General features: G+C 51.2%; 2 protein-coding genes and 1 long non-coding RNA gene across 4 annotated transcripts in view; 1 reads left to right on the forward strand and 2 right to left on the reverse strand.

Annotated features, from left to right (window-relative positions):
• HEG1 (heart development protein with EGF like domains 1) overlaps nucleotides 1–662 on the reverse strand; it is an 89,676-nt gene extending 89,014 nt beyond the window's left edge. The window contains exon 1 of the mRNA XM_049105405.1: nucleotides 473–662. Within this exon, the coding sequence (XP_048961362.1) occupies nucleotides 473–647 (175 nt within the window). The 5' untranslated portion in view covers nucleotides 648–662. The remainder of the gene's footprint in view (nucleotides 1–472) is intronic.
• Nucleotides 663–8,310: 7,648 nt separating this feature from the next.
• Nucleotides 8,311–19,122, forward strand: LOC112676917 (uncharacterized). 2 transcript variants are annotated; one of them, XR_007407991.1, is made up of 5 exons: nucleotides 8,311–8,676; nucleotides 9,682–9,774; nucleotides 12,214–12,279; nucleotides 14,011–14,553; nucleotides 15,134–19,122. It is a non-coding gene; the product is annotated as an uncharacterized LOC112676917 (long non-coding RNA). The 2 variants fall into 2 exon arrangements; XR_003146767.3 differs by having other exon boundaries at nucleotides 8,313–8,676; nucleotides 14,011–14,137.
• Nucleotides 15,104–21,854, reverse strand: part of SLC12A8 (solute carrier family 12 member 8) — a 111,683-nt gene continuing 104,932 nt past the window's right edge. Inside the window, exons 12-13 of the mRNA XM_049105470.1 lie at nucleotides 19,315–19,375; nucleotides 15,104–15,595 (exon numbers count right to left, since the gene is read on the reverse strand). Coding sequence (XP_048961427.1) covers nucleotides 15,433–15,595; nucleotides 19,315–19,375 — 224 coding nt within the window. The 3' untranslated portion in view covers nucleotides 15,104–15,432. The remainder of the gene's footprint in view (nucleotides 15,596–19,314; nucleotides 19,376–21,854) is intronic.

Below are 21,854 nucleotides of genomic sequence, written 5' to 3' on the forward strand. Positions count from 1 at the left end.
TGGGGGTGTGTGTGGGGGGGTGTGGGGGTGCGGTGTGGATGGGGTGGGGGTGTTGGGGTGCGGATAGGGGGTGGGGGGTGCGTTTGGGGGTGTGGATGGGGGTGCGGTTGGGGGGTGGGGAGGATGGGGGTGCGGATGGGGGGGCCTGGCGGGAAGATGTCAGCACCCCCGGAGGGGGGGAGGCTCGCCTTCGGGAGGTCTGCGGGGGGAGGCGGTTCCTTGCTTCCTTTCAAAGGGAGACCTGGGCGCAGAGGGGCGGGTTCACCCCGGGGTGGGGGCGGCAAGTTTCCAGCGCAGGGGTGCCGGGGGCGGTCGAGGACAGGCGGGTCACACCCCCAGTCCCGCCGCCGGCGGAGGCGTCCAGGGGAGCCAGTGTCCGGCGCGCCCCCCCCCCCGGGTCCCGCGGGCCCCCCTTCCCCTCCCCCCTCCCCCCCGCCCCCCTCCCCCCTCCCGCGGGGCCGGGCTCACTCACCCGCGCTCCGGCCTCGGGGTCCCCGGCGGGCGGCGGCGGCGGCGGGCCGGGGGTGCGCGCGGCTGGGGTCGGGGTGCGCGCGGCGGGCGGGGGCGGGGGCGGGCGCGGGGGCGGGCGCGGGGGCCCCGGGCGCGGGCGGCAGGAGCAGCAGCAGCAGCAGCAGCGGCGAGGCCATGGTGGCGCCCGGCCCCGCTCACATGCCGGCCGCGGGCGCGGGGAGCGGGCGAGTGAGGCCGGAGCGCAGTCCCCGCCTCAAAAGTTGTGGGGCGCCGCGGGGGGCGGGGCGGGGGCGGGCGGGCGGGGCGGGGCGGCTCCCGGCGGCTGCGTCACCCGCGGGCGGGGACTCCGGGCCCCGCGCCCCGCCCCCCGCCCCGGCCTCGCCCCCGGGACCCGGACCCGCGTCCGCCGCCGGAGCCCTGCTGCTGCCCGGCGCGGGGGGCAGGGGGTGCGCGGGGGCAGGGGGGTGGATGGGGGGCAGGGGGTGCGCGGGGCGGCGGGGGCGCTCTCTGCACCGCCCGGGCCGCCCGCATCGCCCCGGACACACGCGGGACCTGCTCCCGGGCCCGCCCCGCCGCCCCCCTGCCCCCCATCCACCCCCCCTGCCCCCCCGCAGCCGCGCCCCCGCCTCATCGCGCCCTGCGCCCCCCCCGCAGCCGCACCCCTGCCCTGCTGCCCCCCGCCCTCCCCGCCCCCCGCAGCCGCACCCCCGCCCCGCCGACCCCTGCCCCCCATCCACCCCCCTGCCCCCCCGCAGCCGCGCCCCCGCCTCATCGCGCCCTGCGCCCCCCCCGCAGCCGCACCCCTGCCCTGCTGCCCCCCCGCCCTCCCCGCCCCCCGCAGCCGCACCCCCGCCCCGCCGACCCCTGCCCCCCATCCACCCCCCTGCCCCCCGCAGCCGCGCCCCCGCCCCATCGCGCCCTGCCCGGCCTGCAGCCGCACCCCTGCCCTGCTGCCCCCCGCTCCCCGCAGCCGCACCCCCGCCCCGCCGCCCCCTGCCCCCATCTACCCCCCTGCCCCCCTCAGCCGCACCCCCGCCCCGCAGCACCCTCGCAGCCGCACCCCTGCCCTGTTGTCCCCCGCCCCTCCACCCCCCGCAGCCGCATCCCCGCCCCGCCGCCCCCTGCCCCCCATCCACCCCCCTGCCCCCCGCAGCCGCACCCCTGCCCTGCCGCCCCCCTGCCCCCCGCAGCCGCACCCCCGCCCCGCCGCCCCCCTGCCCCTCGCAGCCGCACCCCTGCCCTCCCTCCGCTCCCCCTGCCCCCCGCAGCCCCACCCCTGCCCCCCCGCAGCCGCACCCCCGCCCTGCTGCCCGCTGTCCCCCCTGCAACTGCCCCCCGCTCCACCGCCCCCCCACGGCCCCCCGCAGCCGCGCCCCCGACCCGCAGCCCCCTGACCCCCACAGCCGCGCCCCTGCCCCCTGCAGCCCCGCCCCTTCCCTGCCACACCCAGACCCCCCCCCCCGCAGCCGTGTCCCTGCCCTGGGGCTGCTGCTGGGTCCCGGGAGGCACCCCGCTCTCCAGGCCCCCTCCGGCCTGCGCTCCGTCCCCATCGGACCATCAGACCATCACCTTTGGCTCCTACCAAGAGCCGTGCGTAAATGTACCCCCCACCCCCACCCCCGCCCAGGACCCCCAAACAGGCCCACAGGGGAAAGAAAACGGTGAATTTGGGCCTGGCGGCACAGACTCCTGATCAGAGAAAGGGCTGCAGATGGAAAACTAAACAAAAGAACGCACAGAGACCACTAAATTTTAAAGGAAAACTTTTCCGGGGGACAGATTCGAAGATTTTGTGAAAACAAGATGTCCTGGCAAGTCAGAGTTCCGTTTGGGTCCATATCCCTTCCCTCCCCAGTAAGTAAAGGATAAAATGTCTTAATTTTAGGGACTGCAAGTCTCCTTATGTCTAGGTCCAAGAAAGAGGGGCTCAAAACAGGAAAATAATTAGCTCAGAGTTCTGAAGCTGGACCCAAAGAGGATGAGACTGACCATGAAGGACTGGACGGCATTATTAATCCTGGTCCCCCCACTTCAGAGTTGGAAATAACCTCCATGAGGTCTCAACTGAAATGAATATGGGAGCTCCTCAGGGAACCTTGTCACTTTTATGGGGCTCCCGTCTGACCACCCGATGCTCAGGGAGCTGCGAGCGCCCACTTCCCTCTCAGGCCTGACTCCGCCGCACCCCATTTCTCCATTCCTCTCTGCTGTCTCCAGGGCTCCGTGACCCCCGCCTCCAGGGCAGTGAGCGGATCACCGTGTCCAGGGCAGCTGCAGATGGACCTAGGCCCACTTTCTAGGGATTCAGTCCAAGTGAGTCACTTGGCAGAAAACATAAAGGGTGCTGTGTAGAAACGACCTCACCTTCAGCGGGGCAGTGGGGACCAAGGATTTGGGTTTTTTGGTTTTGTTTGTAAAGGACCACAAAACAAACCCAACGTGCCGGGGCGCTCATGCAATGTCCAGGTCTGCCCAAGAAAGTACCATATACTGATCCCCCTGCGAGGAACTTGGTTTGCCCTCATGGCTCCAGCTCAACTTCTCAGGATCCTGCTCTCAGAGGCTCTTCCCAGGCGGAGCTGCCCAGCGGCCCAGGCTCAGCCAGCCCAGCCCCACCAGGCCAAGGCGCTGTGCTCAGACCTTCTGGTCGCCACCACTTCCCCCCCCCCCCCACGACAGACAACTCTTCCCACAGCACAGCTGCCCTCCCGGGGCAACCAGCAACATTTAAGGCTGTCACAGGCCTTGCAGGCCTCCCCCGTGGATTCAGAGATCCCACTAGGGAATCCGCGTTCCTTACCAAGCCCCGGGCGGCAAATGTGCCCCTGGGACAGGTCCTCCCTCTTACCTGTCTCTAGGCTTCTCTTTGCCTTCCAAGAGCAGTAGCCAGGCTCACATCACCTGTGCAGGGCTTAGCGTGGGGATGGGGAGGGTGGACGCAGGAGAACAGGAAGGATGGATCACCGTGAAATGGCCCCGGGGCACTTTTTCATCACCTTGGAGGACAGAAGAAAACAGCAAGACGGAGTCGGAGAGGCAGGTGGAACCTTCGGAAGGTGGTCAGCTTGGCCTTGGAGCCCCGGCTTCCCGTCCTGACTGGGCCGCTGTTTACCTGTGTGCTCCCAGCCTCAGTCTCCTCATCTGTAAAACAAAGGTTGTCTGAGATGAGTGCTAGGGGTGCCCCAGCTCTGGGGTGTTAGGGTTCAGTAAAGACCTGACACAGCAGCAAGGAGGCGCGGAACAGGTGTTTGAGGACATCTGTGATGTTTCCATCTCAGGGACATAAGAATCTAAACATGATGTTTGGTCGCCTCGGAGGGCTTCGAAGAGGCCCTGTCCGGAGCCAGGGGGACAAATCAGATGGCATCTCAGCTCCGTCCCAGCCCTGGGAATCTACTGGCCCTTAGTGAAACAGGCGGGAAGGCTGCTCGGGCCAAGTCCCCCTGCGCAAGGCAGGAGTCGGGCCTCCTTAGCCTCTCCAGGCGTGGGAGTGGGGACGCTCCTGGCGGCCGGTGAAGTCCACGGGAGGCCGGGGCTCCCCCCCCCCCCCCTGCTCAGCTCTGCGTGTGGTCAGAGCTTCTGCAGGGGCTCCCCGTCTCCGCTCCCGTGAGCCAGATTAGGTCGGGGCCGGACTGCAGTACGAAACAGGCCCCTCAAATACTGCAGCTTCACGTGAGAGAGGTTTCATGCCTCTTGTTCTCTTGGCAGCCGGGGGCCCTCACGTCGGTGCCTGGCTCTGCTCCACACAGAGTTCCTGGGACCCGCGCTCCGGCAGCTCCGCCTTTTTCTAATGTGTGGCTTCCGAGTTGTCCTGGGAACTGACATCCTCGGTGACCAGAAGGGAAAAGAACACGCAGATGTGAGCATGGGGGCGTTGAAAGGGCCAGGCCTGAAAGTGGCCTGCTTCCCTTCCTCTTACATCCCACTGGGGAGGACACGGGCACCCGGCTCACCAAACTGCAAAGGAGCCTGGGAGACACAGTCTAGCCATACAGGCAACGAAGGGGAGAGGGGATCTGGGTAGACAGGTAGCAGAGAGGTGGGTGAAGGAGATTCAGTGCTCCGGCCTCAGTTTCTTCCTCCCTAAAACGAGGGTGGTGAATCAGATGATCTCGGAGGGCCCATCTGCCTTAGCATTCTGTGGTTCCAAGAGGTGATGAAACGTCCTTCTGCACCCAAGTAAACAAGCCCGTGGCCTGAGGAGTTCTCCTCTGCCAACTGGTGTGGCTGGTGGACCCTGGCTTCCCTCCAAGGCCTGTTCCCAAACTGTCCTCACTCCTTGGCCAAGTCCAGTGATCTCCATTGACCTCAGTCTCCCCACCTGTAGAGTGGGGAGAGAAATCATTCCCCTTTGCTGCCTCCCCGGGTCGGTCTGAGGTTAGGATGAGATCACTGTCCAGAAGGCACGGAACTCTCCCGACTGAAGCGCCCCACATGATGCTTTCATTGTAACCAGAGCCTTTAGCAACGCTGCACCCTCAACAGGCCTCAAGTGGGCCCGGGGCCTGAGGACAGCACCCTGGAGGATCCATGGCAGCGTGGGGTGGCACGGCCATGGCTGGGGTACGGCGGTGGCTGCGTAGCCATAACATCACAGGACCGGGATCCTTGAGGGCTGAGAACAGTCAACAGACACCCGGATGGAGCTTCATCCGGGGGTGGTGAGCCGGGCCCCGGCAGCACCGTCTCCTCTGGGCTGCTCCTCTGCTGTGTGCGCGTCACCCCGTTACACCCTGAGTCTGTGTAGTCATCCCCTCATCTGCTTCTACCCTCCCACCCCAATTTGTGAGCTGCTTTCTGGGAAGTTCCATGCTCATTCATCTTTGTATCCCCAGACTCCAACACAATACCTTCCTTCTTTCAGGTAGTCATTCAAGAAATATTTAGTAAGTGACTGCTCTGTGCCTAGCATCGTGCTGGCCGTTGGGTGAGTCTCAGACCTCATAGACCTGGAGGGTTTGGAGGAGACACACAGTAATCAGAACATAAATGTGACCTTGTTACTGTGGAAAGTGCGCTGAGGGGTTCTCTGTAAAGATGAGATTGAGCCACCATCAGAAAGCTGTGTAGGCCACTAACATGCAGGTTGGTAATCAGGTAAGGGAGAGCCGGGGCGGTATGTGCAAAGGTCCTGAAGCAGGAAGAATTGGGATAAATGTAAAAGGCCAAAAGAAAATCAATGTGGCTGGTGCGCAGAGTGAGGAAGTGTGGAGGGAAGTGAGGCTGGAGACCCTGATAGCAACCAGGTCAGGGAGACCTTCACAGCCTATTTTAAAAGGTTTATTTGCTTTACCTTAAGAATTTAAGGGGGGATGGATGCCTGGGTGGCTCAGTGGTTGAGCATCTAACTTTAGCTCAGGTCATGATCCTGGGGTCCCGGGATCGAGTCCCACATTGGGCTCCCTGCATGGAGCCTGCTTCTCCCTCGGCCTGTGTCTCTGCCTCTCTCTCTGTCTCATGAATGAATGAATGAATGAATGAGCAAAATCTTAACAAAAAAAGAATTTAGGGAAGGCATTTTAAGGCTTTATGTTGGGGAGGTGGAAAAGAGAAAGGGTTGGAGAAGTGAAATGGCATGGAAATCATGTCACTGATGGCTGATTTGGGGAGTGACTTAGAAACAAGAGCTGATGCCTGAACTCCTGGAGTCCCTGTGAGAAATGACAATTCCTGGGCTAGGATGCTAGAGATCGGTTCACAGAAGAATATGGATTCGAGATTGTAGGAGGCAAAATCCACAAGGTGTGTTGATGGACGTGGAGGGTGAGGGAGAAGAGGTCAAAGGTTTCCCGAGTCTCGGCCTCTGTGTTTGGCTGGATGCTGGTTCCATTCACAGGCGAGGGACAGCGCAGGAGAGCTGGATCTTTGAGGTGAAGGTCGTCAACTCTGCTTTGGACTCGGTTCTGGGTGGCTCTGGGCCGTCGGGGAGGCAATGTCAAGTGTGTAGGTCGATGTGCTGCACACAAGGGAATGAAACCACCTAGAAAAGAGCCCGGCGGCCTCAGGCTGAAATGGCTGGGAGAGGAGAGGAGCCAGGAGGAGCTGGGGAGGGAGCCCAGGAGAAGTCACGTCCCTGGAATGAGAGGAAGGACATGCACCCCGACGAGAGGTCAAGTAGGGTGCTGGCCAAAAATACCCCGTGGCCACCCTAGGGAAGGGGTCGGCGCGGCAGCTGGAGCAGATGCAGCAAAGAATAAGGAAGAGCGAGAAATGAAGACATGAAGTCTCAGGAGAGTCTGGCTTTGAAGGGGAGTTTTTCTTGCTTTTAGGGAAACATGTGAACCTGGAAAGGGTGTGTGCCCACGAGAGGACAATCGAAGCTCTAAGAGAGAGAAAAGGTGGTTGGCAGGATAGGGTTTCTGAGGGGCGGGAGGGGGCGGCGGAGGCCTTGGGCGGGGGGTGGCACAGCAAAGGGTCTGGACTGGGGCTGAGGACTTCCAATTCTCTGTAAAATAGCAAATACGAAGCGATGGGCTAAGGGTGGAGGGGCAGGGGCGCTGAGGGATCGGAAATTTTAAGGAACACGATTACCATGTGTTTCCCAGGGCGGCTCTAGCAAAGTACTGCAAACATGGTGTAAACCAACAGCCGTGCACTGCCCACTGGACCTGGAAGCTGGAAGCTTCCAGACCCAGGTGTTCACAGGGCCGTGCTCCCCCCACCCGAAGGCTCTACTAGAGAATTATTCCTTGCTCTGTCCTAATTTGTGCCAGTTGCCAGCGATCCTTGGTGTTCCTTGACTCGTACACACGTCACTCTAGCCGCCCAGCCACTTCCCCTCGGGTGTATATGTCTTCGCGTGGCCTTCCTAGAAGGACAACAGCCTTTGGGTTTAGGGCTGGCCTAATGGGGATAGCCTCCTTTCGACTTGATTACATCCATAATGACCTTTTCAAGTCAAGTCGCGTTCACAGGGACCAAGGGTTAGGCCTTGAACCTACCTTCTGGGGGGTCACAGTTCTACCCACTGTAACGAAGTTTAGAAACAGTCGTAGAGGGTGAGAGAACTGTGCTAGCGTGGCCAGCCCTGTCAAGGGCTCACAGAAATTACTGGAGGGTGTCCAGCAGCTCTAGCTGTTCCCAGCTTGCCTCCCTTTGCTGACCAGCGTCCAGCATCCCTGGCCTGAGCTGGGGCACCTCAGTCCTCTCCCGCTTCGGGGTACGGTCCCTCCCACCAGGAACAAAGACTTCTGACCTCACTTGACCCCCGCCCCCCCTTCCTGTCTCAGCCTCTGCCTCCCGCTCAGCACAAGAACCCATGCGTACTGAGGCTCCTGACCCTGGCGGCACTAGGGTCACCCCAAGGAGAGAGAGTTCCAGCCCCCCACCCACCCCGGACACTTACTACACCAGCACCATTTTGTTCAGAGCCCCAGAAACAGAGTGCCTTGGGGGCTTGACAAAAGATCTAAAACAATAAACCCATCTCCCTATTCTGCGACTGTCTGTCCCCTTTCTGAAATGTCAGGAATGGCTCATTTTGTGCAGGTGAGCGGGGCTGCCCGGCTGCGCGCCGGACCCCAGGCCCAGGGAGCCCCTTGCTGCCTCCGCGCACCCATGCGTTTGTGCGTTTGCACCGAGGGCCAAGAGGAGCCGGAAACACCACCGTCCGGCTGCGAAGCTCTGGGACCTCCTCCAGGGAGGAAGGCTGGCTCACGGCTTGGCCGGGCTCCCAAGCATCATGTACAGCAAGGCTGAGTAACAACTTAGCTTGGGGTTGGTCCTCGAATGACCTTCCTTTTCTTGTCTGCCCATCTGAAAGGACCATTCCGCTCCAAACAACATTCCTCCGATAAAATCGGTTACACACTGTAAACGTCAATGAGCCAGGAACATTCTCCGACGCAACAGGATTCTGATAAAGCGGCCTTATTCTGCAAAACCTTCCAGCGTGAACAATCCTCCCTGGAGCAGGCAGGGAAATTCCTAGGATGCCAGGACACCGGGCGGGCCCGAGGGGGAGGGCGCGAAACTCAGGTGAACTTCCCACCGTGGGCCGAGGGCCGAGCGAGGGCCGAGGGGCCTGGCCTTTCAGCCATCGTCGTTTCATTCGGTCAAGAAGTCGACGCCTATTTGATGAGCGCGTCCCAAGTGCTGGGCCCCGATCCAGAGTCCCTGGGGAGGCGACACCTTCGTGGGATCACAGAGCTCCCGGACTTTGAACAAGCGGCCCCGATGCACAGTCCGGTGGCGGCTGGCGAGCAAGTGCGACCTCCACACCTTTACCTTTACCTCCCTCTCAGCGGGATCCCCCTCCCGTGGCTCCTCTTTGCCTCATCTGTGAGGCTGCTCCCCCCTCTCACCCTTGGCACCCCCCATTTTTTGGGTCTTTCTCTGTTGACAGGTGTCTCCTCCGTGGGGCTGTTTCTACTTCTTTCCTTGTCTATTTTTCTTCGTGTCTCACTTCACATCACTGAGCGCCTCCGGGCCCATCCATTCCTCTACTTCTCCATCAGGCTGTTCTGTTTTTCTCTGTGTGTGGCTTTCTTCCAATCAGCTCATGCGCAATTTTCCTCTCCTCCTCCTTTCTGTCTCTTCTCTTTAACAAACTGTTACGTGGAACGAAAGGCCCGTACAAAAATCTTTGCGGAACCAACTTTTACATTCTCTGGGTTTTATTTTTATTTTTTTATTTTGGGGTTTTATTTTTAAAATTGGTTGAAGAATTTGGGTGCTTCTCTGTGTTGTCTCAATTTCTGAGGGCATGAACAACCACTTGAAACTTTTTATCAAAATGTGGTCTACATAGAAAAAAGTACGCCTGTGCTGTGTCATAAACGTGTCCTGCAGAGCTCAATGAATCTCACTAATAGAACGTTTGTGTGCTCGGCACTCAGAGGGGAAAATACCCGTGTTCCCTTCCACTCTCTGCCGCCGTGGGTCATCACCATCCTGACCTCTTTCAGTATGGGTTAAACTAAATGATGGTTACGATAGGAGTCTCTTGATTTCTCTATTTTTAAAATTTGAAGGAAAAAAAAAAGGAACATTTGAACCTGTGACTTTCATTAGGCAAAAGATCTCTCTAATCTCTGATCCACTATGGACAATAAAAGCTAAGTAAAAGATAAGTAAATAAGTAATAATAAGTAAATAATAAGTAATAATAATTTACAAATAAGTTTCAAAGATAAGTAAATAATCAGTAATAATAATTTACAAATAATAAGTAAAAGATAATACATGTCTCAAAATGTCCTGTTTCCAAAGGTCTTGGTTTCTCATGAGCAAGTGGAAATATATGGCCCGTGACATCTTTTGTTCCTTCTAAGTAGCCCTGGCATTTGAGGGCTCCTCATCTAGGTAAGCAAGAACAACCCCACTGGCTGAGCTGCAGGGACCCGAGCCATAGGCCCGGGCCCCACAGGAGGAGGGAGGTACCCACAAAAGACACACAGAAGGCCAAGGCTGAGCTCATCTTCAGACACCAGCCCGGTGCCCTGTCCACTCCCCTGTACTGTCCTCACTTGGTAAGGAGGGAATTGGAAAAGAGTGTGGGACAGGAAATAGGGCTACGCAGGTGCTGACTAGCAGAGCAAATCTAGGGCTCTGTACTCTCGGCCAACGTGGGGTCCATTTATTGGTGTAGGGACGCCAGTGCGGTCCACACACTGGCCTGGAGGCAGCCTAGGCACCCGCTACAAGTTCCACCCAATTCTTCCTTCCTATCCAACCCAGACAAACCCTGTGCTCTGAGACTTGCACCCTCAGGGAGCTCCCCCACACTCCCAGGGTGCTCTGGGGACGCATGCCTGCAGGGTCCCTGCCCTTGTCTGGGTGGGGACAGAAGGGTGGTCTGAATGAGAGAGCAATTTGGGAAGAGACCATATGTGTGGGAAGGGTTCCGAGTGGGAACTCCTGTGCAGATGGAGAAATGGATGAGAGTCTAGATGCCACATTGGGGATTCTTGGTCCTGGCAGGATAGGAGAGTTGCCAGGGGAGTTTTTTTATATATAAAATGCCAGTGCCAGGAATACACGTTCCTCACCAGAATCTCTTGTGGTGGGACCGGGGCATCAGTAGTCTTCAAAAGCTCCCAGGTGATGCCCATTAGATGTGCATCTGGGGTTGAAAACCACTGCCTTAAACTTAGTGCAGCGGGAAACAGAGACTGAGTGTAAGCTTTCAGCGGTAGACGGATGTGATCAAAACGGTTGCTCAGGAAGCATTTATTGAGCACCTACTCTGTACCAGCAGGCACTATGCTAGGTTCTGGGTACACAGTGATGAGGAAGACATAGATAGTCCCTGCCCCTGACTAGCCAGCAGATTAGGAGAAAATACAGGTCCTCACACGAGTATAAAAAGTTATTTTACGAAAGTATGAGCAAGTCCTCTAAGAGCATAGAGGATTGGCTGGAGAAAGCTTTCTTAGAGAGGTGACATCAGAATTCTTTCCTGAAGGAGTCGGCCAAGCAAAGAAAACAGAAGAGAACATTCTAAGTGGAATAAAGAGTGTGACACAGGTGCCGAGTGCTACAGAGAGCTGGCCAGGCGCAGCACGGCCCACTGAGGCAGGGGTCCCCTCTGCTCTGGAATGTTGGGCTCGCAGACGTCAAGAACCACTGCCGTGATCGGTAGATGGTTTGCTTTCTGTCTGTGCTGCTCCTCACCGTAGGGGACATGGGGCCAGTGGTAGCAGGTGCCACTCCCTGCCGCCGCCTCCACCTCCGCTTCCCCCAAACACCATGTCTCACCTACGGTGCCCATGGAGAAGATGGAGCTACCGCCCAAGCTCCCTCGGCCACAGCACTGCAGAAGCAAGGGACACTTCTGTCCCCACCCCACTGGCATCCTACATTTGCTCCTCTCCGTGGGAGTGGGAGGCCAGTCTAACTGGTCAAATCTGGGGCCACATTTCATTGGTGAACAGGGCCCAGGATTGAAAGGCGATGTGTGGCCACCGTACGATCTCTGCTCACCGGTGACTGGGTGGTAAGGCCAGCTGGTCAATGTCTTCCTTGATTCCAGCTCCTCATCCAAGGGTCCTTGGGAGAAGTGAATTCTTAGGTTCAAAAGTTAGACATACTTCAACCTTCTGACCTCAGCTGCCTTCCCGCCTATAGCTCTTATACCCTTGTCCGGGTATTAATACATAAATTAGCACATTTTCCCATCCTTTAACTATACTCCCTCAGTCAGAAACCTGGAGGGGAGGGTGGAAGATGGAATCTGGAACCTCAAACCTCCACATTGATTTATAATTGTTTGTGCAGGATATACTCTATTGTGTAGGTCAGAAGACTTAGCATGATTCCCAGAGACATCTGAGAAATGACTTCTGTTCTGGTTCTCAGCCCTGAACTCAAGAATGCTCTAGAATTGGGCTGTACTCACCCTGAAAGTTTAAGGGTGGTGGCTGAGTTCATTTCTGTCTGAGTGGCCTGTGATTATATTTTTACATTATAAAGCTCTGAGATTGGCTCAGGTGAGGTGGTCTTGGGCATGTGTACAGGTGCTGCTCCAGCCATAGTTGGGTAGGTAGATGGGTAGATCAATGGTTGGATGGGTGGATAAATGGCTAGATCAACAGGTGAGTGGGTAGGTAGATAGATGGATGGAGGGATGATGAATCATTGGATAGATTTTCAATAGACAGTATGGTGTGAAAGGAGACATCCATGGTTCTAGAAGGTCTGAGATGATCCTTACTCATTCACACACTTACTCATTCTCAACTACAGCTGTGTACTTCTTGACAAAAATCTTAAGGCTGCAATCTTCCCCTCTGTCTCTTTTAGAAAATGTTCCAAGTCTCACTGCCATGTATCCCGATCGTGCTGTGGACAGTTTTGAGCATCCTTTAGGTAAGCAAACTTCATCTGAATGATCTAGTGACACCTAGTTCCCATTTTTCTGACAACAGCACTTACTACTGACCTTTGTTATTATACAAGTTGTATACAACATCTCTTACGTGCCACCTCAGATCACTCTGTCCCACCTGTCTCTGGGGCCAAGGCCAATTGTTTCATCTCAGTCACCACCACAGGAACCAGTTCTGCTGGGCTCCAGCCAACGGCATGCACACCGGTTGCTGTTTGCTGTAGAATTTGGTGGGTACTCATACAGTGCAAATCACACGCGTGGGCAGCACTGAGGTGGGGAGTGGCTTACATCTCATGGCTAACCTTGGACTGTGGGAAACAAAAACCAGTGGATGAATTCTCATCCTTTCCTCCCTCTGCAAGAAGGTCTTGAGATGCAGGTGTCCCTACAGGCTCTCAGAAGGGTCCTTCGAGATGAAGCGTTCAGCTGCCCCTGATGCTGAGTGGTTGCTAAGTCAATGCCGAGCCTTCCTCCCTGTTTCCCTCCCATTTTCTCTCACTTCTGCTTCCCTGTGTGCACCCGAAGAAAGCAACAGCACATAAACTTTTGCTCTCTGGGGATCCCAGGCTAAGATCTGATGACTGCTGTACTGGTTACTATTACTTTTGATACAAAATGATTGGGCTAAACACGAGGTTTTTCAGACCTAATTAGAGTATTCAGTGAATTTAGTATCTGTCTCCCACACTAGACTGTGAGCTATTCATGTAGTTACCCCAACACTGAGTGGAACGCTGGCATTCTTCACCTCATTCTCCTCTTCCTCTTTTCCGTAACATTAATGATGTTGGGGAAGTTCTTATCCTGGATACTTGAATCTGCTGTGTATGGTTTGCAACAGTACCATCATCTCAGAGGGGTTACTTTTTTCCAGCTTGTTCTGCAGAATTCAAAAGAGCAAAATGCAGAATCATCTAAGGTTTCTGCAGTAGGCTGAGAAGTGGTACCCCAAAAGATAGCCACATCCCAAAGCCTTAAGGCCCTTAGGATGAGGTATCCTGGATTGTGTGTGTGGACCCTTCATGCAGTCACATGGATCCTTATGAGTGAGGCAGAGGTTGACATCACACACACAGAGGAGAGGGGGTGTGACCATGGAGGTGAGAGATTTGAGGCTGTTGGCCATGGAGATGGGAGGGATGTGGCCAAAGGGTAAAGACTGCCCACAGCCACCAGAAGCTGGAAGAGGCAGGGCTGGAATTCATCCCAGTGATCAGAGCCGCTGGGAGCACAGCCCTACTAACACCTTGATTTCAGTGACACTGATGTTGGGTGTCTGGCCTCCAGAACTGTGAGAATATGTTTCAGATACTTAGACCAGGGGCAGCCCGGGTGGCTCAGTGGTTTGGCTCTGCCTTCAGGCCCAGGGTGTGATCCTGGAGACCCGGGATCGAGTCCCATGTCAGGCTCCCTGCATGGAGCCTGCTTCTCCCTCTGCCTGTGTCTCTGCCTCTTGCTCTGTCTCTCATGAATAAATAAAATCTTAAAAAAAAAAAAAAAAAAAAGAGAAACTTAGACCAGTTTCTTCTTAGAAAGGGCCCTCAGAGATCACCAACCTTGGCCTTCATGAATACGGTCACTGTATGAAGCTACTATTTCCCACACGCCAATGGACTTTGCTTTAAGTTGCTTCTAACGATGGTCGGGAGTCTGGTGTTTAACTCACGTGGTGCATAAGCAGTCATCATAAACTTGACCTCATTTCCTAGGAGAGAATAAGATCCAACTGGCCCCTCATCATGACCTTCCCACCCCGCTGGCTTGAAGCCTATTCCACCCAGTGGGCCAACACTCCTCAACCCAGGGCCCCAGGACGGCCTGCGTGGAATCGCTGAGGTACTCATTAAAAATGGCAAGTCCGGGACTCTACCCCAAACCTACCAAGTAAGAAATCTATGGAATAGGTGCAGAAATCTGCACTTTTAACAAGGCTCTCAGGTGAGTCTCCACACACACCGGCTTGAGAGCGTCTCCTACAGAAGAAAGGGATCAGAACGGATCCAGTGGTACTTCCCTCTGGCTTAGCAGGGAACCCACCAACTCGGGTCCAGGTGCCGGATTTACCAGGGGGAAGCTACGGCCTGGTCCCCAGGACTGCATGCTTGTGATGAAAGCCACCCTGAACTCACAGAGGAGCCAAAAAAGTCCTGTCCCCTCGTGCATTCATACTGTAACATAGCTGCAAAGGTGTCCACAGAGCTGGGGGCTCACAAAGGCTTTTGAGAACATGAGTCCCCATTACGCATTTCACGGTAATTTAACTTTTTAATTAAAAAGACCTTCCCTAAACAACAATAGCTTGCAAATGCAGGTGGCCTTTGATCTTACAATTCCACTTCTGGGACTTTATCCTACAGATAGACTTTATGCTTGTACATATGTACAAAATTATTCACTGCAGAACTGATGATAATAGCGAAACATTGGAAACAATCCAAATGTCATCATTGTGGAATTGATGAAATAAATTATACCACATTCATACAATGAAAAATAAGGAGGAAACTGTGTATGTATTGATATGGAAATGTGTCCAGGTTCAGGGGAAAAGCAAGGTGAAGAACACATGTAGAATAGTCTACCTTTTGTGTATAAAAAGGAGTAATAGGAACCCACATCCCTACTTACGTGTATATTCATAAAGGCTGGAAGTATATGTAAGAACAGTGGTTACCTCTGGGGCAGGGGATGACCATATGGGGAACAAGGATGGGAGGGAGATTTTTCACTATGTATATGATTATCCTTTGATGTTTAGAACCATGTGAGTGTACTATTTATTCAAAAAATAATACAATAAAATTTAAAATAATCATTTATTGTGGCCCTCAGAACAAGCAACCTGACCTGATTCTCCACACCTGCAAGTCTTGATGTCTGTATGGAGCTCTTCAGACTGGGTGCATGTTTTGGAAGCCACAGCCATTCCAGTGGTTACCCTGGTGAGATGGGTGCTCCCAGACCAGAATACAGATTTCCATTGTCCAGACCAGCAGTGGGAGGACAGGTCTTTGAGTTTCTTACTGAGGAGAACCAGCATCATGAAGGTTCTGGGATGTGGCTCCATTGTGCATTGGACAGATCCAAGAGAGGAGGGTCCCTGGGCTGCCTACTAATGAGTACTCAGTACCTCAGTACTGAGACATCAGCTGTTCCCGACTCACAAGGGAGGAATGATGGTAGCGATCCCGAGTAGCGAAGTCTGCGTTCTCCTGGGTGAGCTGAGTCATCTTCGTGTCAACCCTAGCCAGGGACGGTGCCAAAATTATCTGCTCTTGGGGAGATCTCAAGCTCCTTCAGGGAGAGAAACACAGAGGCGGTCAGATAGAAAAAGTGTTAAACAGTGGAGATGTCTCCTCTAGGATAGAATAATGCTTTGCAAAAAAATGTCATTGTGCTTATTATTTTACATGTATTTATTTAAAAAAATTTTATTGGAGTTCAATTTGCCAACATATAGCATAACATCCAGTGCTCATCCCACCAAGTGCCCCCCTCAGTGCCCATCACCCAGTCACCCCAACCTCCCGCCCACTTCCCTTTTCACTACCCCTTGTTCGTTTCCCAGATTAACATGTATTTAAATAAAATAACCCAAACTATAAAAAATAAATATCAAATGAGGACAGTGATCTTTACCTCTCTTTAATAGAAACATATAAAACTGTACCCACCCAATAGGAGACAACCCTCAAGGATAACCTTCCAAATGGTGTCATGTTGGGGCCCTACAGCTTTCCTTTGCTTTCTTGCCAAATGAAGTAATGGGATGGAGAGGCTGGAAAACCAAGAGTGGAAAGAGAAGCTTTCTCTTTGGTTCTTTGGAAAGAACATCGAATGAGGAATGATTTCTGGGGCTGAGGTTTACTTAGGAAGCAGTTATGAGGGGAGCTGCAAAGACTTTTGGCACTAAATTAGCCTGAAGACAAAAAGCAAGTCGTGTTGTGGATTCCATTGTCACTGAAGTGTCTACACACAGTTGGAGTTAGAATAAACTGGGAAAGGAAAATGTGAGATACAAGAGGAAAGTGCTAGAGGCAGAATGCAGTAGGAAAGATCAGACCGGCAGTCAGAGCGCCTGCAGAGGATGGACAGTCCCAGCGCTGCCATCAGCCTCACCGCCCAGGCCATCAGACCTCTGCCGCCTTGATTTCTCATCTTCGGTTCCCTCAGTCTATCGTAGGTCCTTAACTCACACCTCAGGCAGGGATTTCCTCAACATTTTACTCAAAAGGAATCTACTTTGTGAGTAGTGATGTTTGATTGTTTAAAGAATATATTCGACAATTACTTTAAAGAGGGAGCAACCTGACCTCCTGCACTCGTGGAACCTCAGTGGGAAGTGCCGGTTGCCTCTGACAATAGAAGTTCCGAAGTCACAGGACTAAGGCTTGTAGCCACTTTCTGAGAACATATCTAAATTAGATACATGGAGATTTTCTGAGAAATGAGTGAGCTGCTATAAAGGGTGAATCTTCAAGAAGTAACATAGTCAACATACAAGGTGTTTATGCCAGTGTATTTTTTGTTGTTAATGCTTTTTTTTTTTCTTTTAAAGGTAAAACCATTGTATTCTTCTGAGTTCAGGTAAATACTATGCTTCACTTTTAGACTAGAATGGCCTGAGAATTCTTACTTGCTAGGACTTCTGGGAAGAAAGCCCTGTCAAGGTTAGGCTTTATTTCACATAATTCTGGGAATTGTATACATAACAGAAGGAACAACATAGCCAAAGTCCTTTGCCCAAACAAATTCTTTGTTTCTTTCTTTAAAAAATTCTTTTTTAAAAAATATTCTTTTTTTAAAAAAAATATTTTATTTATTCATGAGAGTCACAGACTGAGAGAGGCAGAGACACAGGCAGAGGGAGAAGCAGGCTCCTCACAGGGAGCCCGATGTGGGACTCGATCCCAGGACCCCAGGATCACTCCCTGAACCAAAGGCAGACACTCAACCACTGAGCCACCCAGGCGTCCCTGCCCAAACACATTCTACAGTATTATTCTTCTTTGGTTTTGAAGAGCATCTAGGGGAAGTGAGGGGAACAAAATCTTTGAAACTACAAAATAGCAATTTCTACTTTTAAGTGAATCCTCCTCTCTCGGTCCTTTAACCTTCCTGAATAACCACCACAGGATCTCATCCAGTAGCCATGTGAGGCCAGCAAGTGTGATGTTGAGACTTAGCTGAGGCCTCCATCACCCACTTGACAAGCCCACGGAGCTGTGAATGAATAGTGTGCACTGGGTTCTATTCCATCTAAAGCATTATCCTTTTCTAAGAATAATCTCCTCCAAAGACATTGTTTTTTCTCAATAGTACTATGGTGACCTCAGAGGTGAAATTCCTGGAATTCAGAGTGCAGCTTAAGGTGTAGTGACCTCCCATGGTCTTTAATAGGCTTTAAAACCAGAAATGCCTAAAAATATTCCTGTGAATCAGATAAGCCAAGTACTATCAACCACACACCACCTGCAGCTCCAGATTCTGTAGGCAGCTTCTATACAGAATCTATGTCCCCTCAACCTCTACTTTCCTCAGGACTCGGTGGCAGGGGAGAGAGATCAGTACTGGTATATTGTGACCTAAGTCACCCAACCTGGTGCCCCAGACTGGAAGAGAGGCCAAGGGGTGACCTGCCCCCTCCTACTCTTGCACAAAGGACAATAGCCCAGCTTCCAGGCAGAGGACAGGGCTTCTCCCCTCACACACCACCTCCTCCTGAGCCTCTCCCTGATGGTTTCCATAGCCCCTGCTTCTTGTTGTTCATCATCGTAGGCTCTAGCACCAAGGGTTCATTTCTTTTGCCAACTTGAACAGACTGGTAGTGCTTGCAAAGCATTGTTTTAGAAGGATTCTTAGGTGAGAGGAATGGGGAGTTATTGTTTAATGGGGATAGACTTTCTGTTTTGCAAGATGGAGAGTTCTGGAGATGGATGGTGGTGATGGTTGCACAATGATGCAAATGTACTTAATGCCACTAAATTGCACACTTAAAAATGGTTAAAATGGCAGAGGCGGGGAGCACCTGGGTGGCTCAGTCAGTTAAATGTTCGACTCCTGATCTCGGCTCAGGTCTTTATCTCAGGGTTGTGAGTTCAAGCCCCGCGCTGGGCATGGAGTCCACTTAAATGGTTAAGATGATAAGATTTATGATATGTCTATTTTATCACAATAAAGAAAAATGGAAAGAAAAACAAAAAGAGGATTCTGAATTAACATTTGGGATCAATGGGAAAGGCTCCCATCATCCATCAGCAATGTCAGGGTACAGAAGGTGGAAATATTGGGAAATGCAACCCAGATAACTACAGTTTCAAAAACAAACCAACAAAATGAAACCAAACAAACACTTGGTTGGGTCCTGCCTGGATTTTCCCAGCCTGCAGGTCTGACTCCTCACTGGTATTGAAAGAGGAGGGAAGTGATTTTCCAGAGTCCTGAGGCCTTCAAAGTTGAGGAAGCATTGGTACCGGAAGGGTGGAGGAGGAAGAGGAAAGAGATTAGAGCACTCCTGAAATCTTACCTTCGACATGAGGCCTCCTCCTGCTTCTCCCTTTCCCTGTGTATTTGAACATGGGAGGCCCACAGAAATCCTCCAGAATCTCTGCTCTGTTTCTGTACTTGACCTCTGCGCTTTTGCCAACACAATCATTTCAACTGCCTCCGGTTTGGGATGGCAGGAGGGGAGGCCTTCAGGCCTTAGTCTTGTGTATGATTGTGTACTGACACTGGTGCGTCTTAGACTGTGAACTCACTGACAGCAGCTCTCTTGACTCAGCACTCAGCAATCAGATTCTAGATAAAGCCTCTGTTCATGATTCCTAAGGGTATGAAGAGAAGACCTGAGCCACAGGAGGCTCCTGCTGAGCTGAGGCTGGGGGAGCAGGATGGTGGAAGGCAGTGACAGTGGAGTCTGAGTGTCCTCGAGGTGGTCAAATGTCAGGTTCCCTTACACCTAACCAGGGACTGGACACCCTGAGTACCTCCCAGAGCCCCAGATTAGCACAGACCTGCAGGAGGGGATCAGAAGGGACTTCATCCACCTGAAGAAGCTGAAGTTAGAGGCTAATCCTGCAGGGAAGACATGTACATATATATATATAAATATTAATAAAGGCTCTACATCCAGACCCAATTGATAAGTTGATAAATCCTATTCTAATCAGTGTATCCGATGTCAGGATATTTGGTATCATGATAATCTCACTTCAAACTTCAGCTCTGATGTGTCTACATATGGAGCCAACTGTTCACTTAACACCCTTTGAAACATTCTAAGTGCCAGATCCTGTGGGTATTGTACTGTGAGTGCTCCAAGATGAAAAAAACGTCTTTTGCATGCTTAAAGAGTGAATGGTTTATTAAAAAAAAAAAAAAAAGAGTGAATGGTCTAGAAGGGGATTTTATAGCATGTATTTAACATATTATCAATGTGAATTTAAGAAAAAAAATTATCAAAAAAGACTGAAGTTAGCAAATCCTCTGCAGCACTGTATTTAGTATCTTTCTTGGGATTTTGGATTTTATTTTACTTATTTATTTTAATTTTTTAAAAAAGATTTTATTTATTTATTCATGAGAGACACAGAGAGGCAGAGACATAGGCAGAGGGAGAAGCAGGCTCCCTACAGGTAGCATGATACAGGGACTGGATCCCAGGACCCCGGGATCACGATCTGAGCTAAAGGCAGATACTCAATCACTGAGGCATCCAGGTGTCGAGGACTATCAACTGTTTTTTTTTTTTTTTTTAAATCCATCCTTTCTTTGGTATCGATTTAAAAAAATCTCACATAATTAATTATATAGAACTTTAGGAAATCAAATCAAATGTAATTTTATAAAGTGCTTCTCCAAATTATATACATATATAAAGTGGAGTGAATGTATACCCTAAGGCTGGACACTGGACGTAAATATATATATATGGCTGGTTGAAAATTGGTTGATAATATTCCATATATAATCAGGACGTTAGCATTACAGGGCTTATGTTAGAACCTTGGCTAATGTCAACAGGATGCAGCTGATAACGTGTATTTCCTCAGTTTCATTTAGGGTTCTTGTGGTTAAAGAGGGCCAGATTTTAGATTTGTATTAATATCTGCAACTGCAAGAGAAAGTTCCTAATATATTTTGATACTGTCAGAAGGAAGAAAATAAACACAAACATTTTACTGATCCTTCTTGTTTGTGATCATTTAGATTCTAAATTATCTAAGTTTTTAGATGTAGATTGGCCTGATATTTTATTTCATATTTTCCCGTGAATAAATTTCTGGGAAATATTTAAATTTCTTAATATTAAACTAATTTCTGAGAAATTCAGAAGAAATTACTAATGTAATCCCTTATGTTAATTAAAATATATCTATCCCTTAAACTAGCTGATAGGAGGACCTCTCCTTAGCATAACTTTTTCTAAAGCATTATTTTTAATGTAGATGGGACTAAAAATGTTTGAAGTGCTTTTCTTTCAAAACTATACATCAGACTGTTCTAATTCTAAAGGATTTTTTTCTTTTCAGTTTGCCTGGATTGTTATGGTTTGATTTAGTTAGATCTTGACAACTAACTGCTTTATTTTAAATTGGGGCCTCATAGAATTTCCTGAAAAGTCTCTCAACTGTATTTTTTAAAATAGCTTTATTACTGAGGAAAAACAGACATACAATCAGAGTGCTGATTGTGTTTTCTTACTTTCTATATTCTTGATGCTCTGGAATGTATGACCTTAATCCTGGAGATGGGAGCTAATTCCTAGAGATAGCAACCGACTTCCCTGTGAGCATAGTTTGGATATACTAACCAGCCAACCAGTCAGGGCCCTCACCCCCAATCAATCACCTTTTTTGTTAAACTTCCACACACCAAGCCAACACTCCCTTGCCCTAAATCACCCTAAAGCCAGGTACGGGACAACTAGTGACCACACCTATAGCCCAGAGTCCACCAACATTATTCAGACTATCCAATCCTATGTGATAATCCTATTCACAAACACAGTAGATCTCTTCATTTATTTCTTTAAATTCCTCTTCAATTTCTCCTCAGAAATATCTGTAGTTGTTCTCTTCTAGTTTGTAACTAATACACTAATTGATTCAGAATGTTAAATAAATTAAAAAAAAAAAAGAATGTTAAATCAACCTTAAATTCTGGGACACAACCATTTTGTTATGATATATTATCCTTTTTATATATTTTATGTTCAACTTGTTAAAATTTTTTCATGAGTTTTTGCATCTACAGTCACGAGCGATATTGGTGTGGAGTTTTTCAAAGAGTTTCTATAGAATTAATATTCTTTCTTCCTTAAGCATTTGGTAGTTTGCATTAGTGAAGCCGTCTGGACCTAGAGTTTTCTCTGGGGGCAGGGTTTTAATGACAAGATATGTAAATCACCTAAATAGCCCTATATTTCTTCTAGAGTGAGCTTTAATAGTTCCATTTTTCAAAGAATTTGTCCAGTTTATCTCAGTTGCCAAATTTTTTGGCCTATGACTGTTTATAATATTTCTTTGTTTTACTTTTAATATCTGTAGACTCT

This window comes from Canis lupus, chromosome 33, assembly GCF_003254725.2.
Source record: "Canis lupus dingo isolate Sandy chromosome 33, ASM325472v2, whole genome shotgun sequence".
In the NCBI taxonomy this organism is placed as follows: Eukaryota; Metazoa; Chordata; class Mammalia; order Carnivora; family Canidae; genus Canis; species Canis lupus.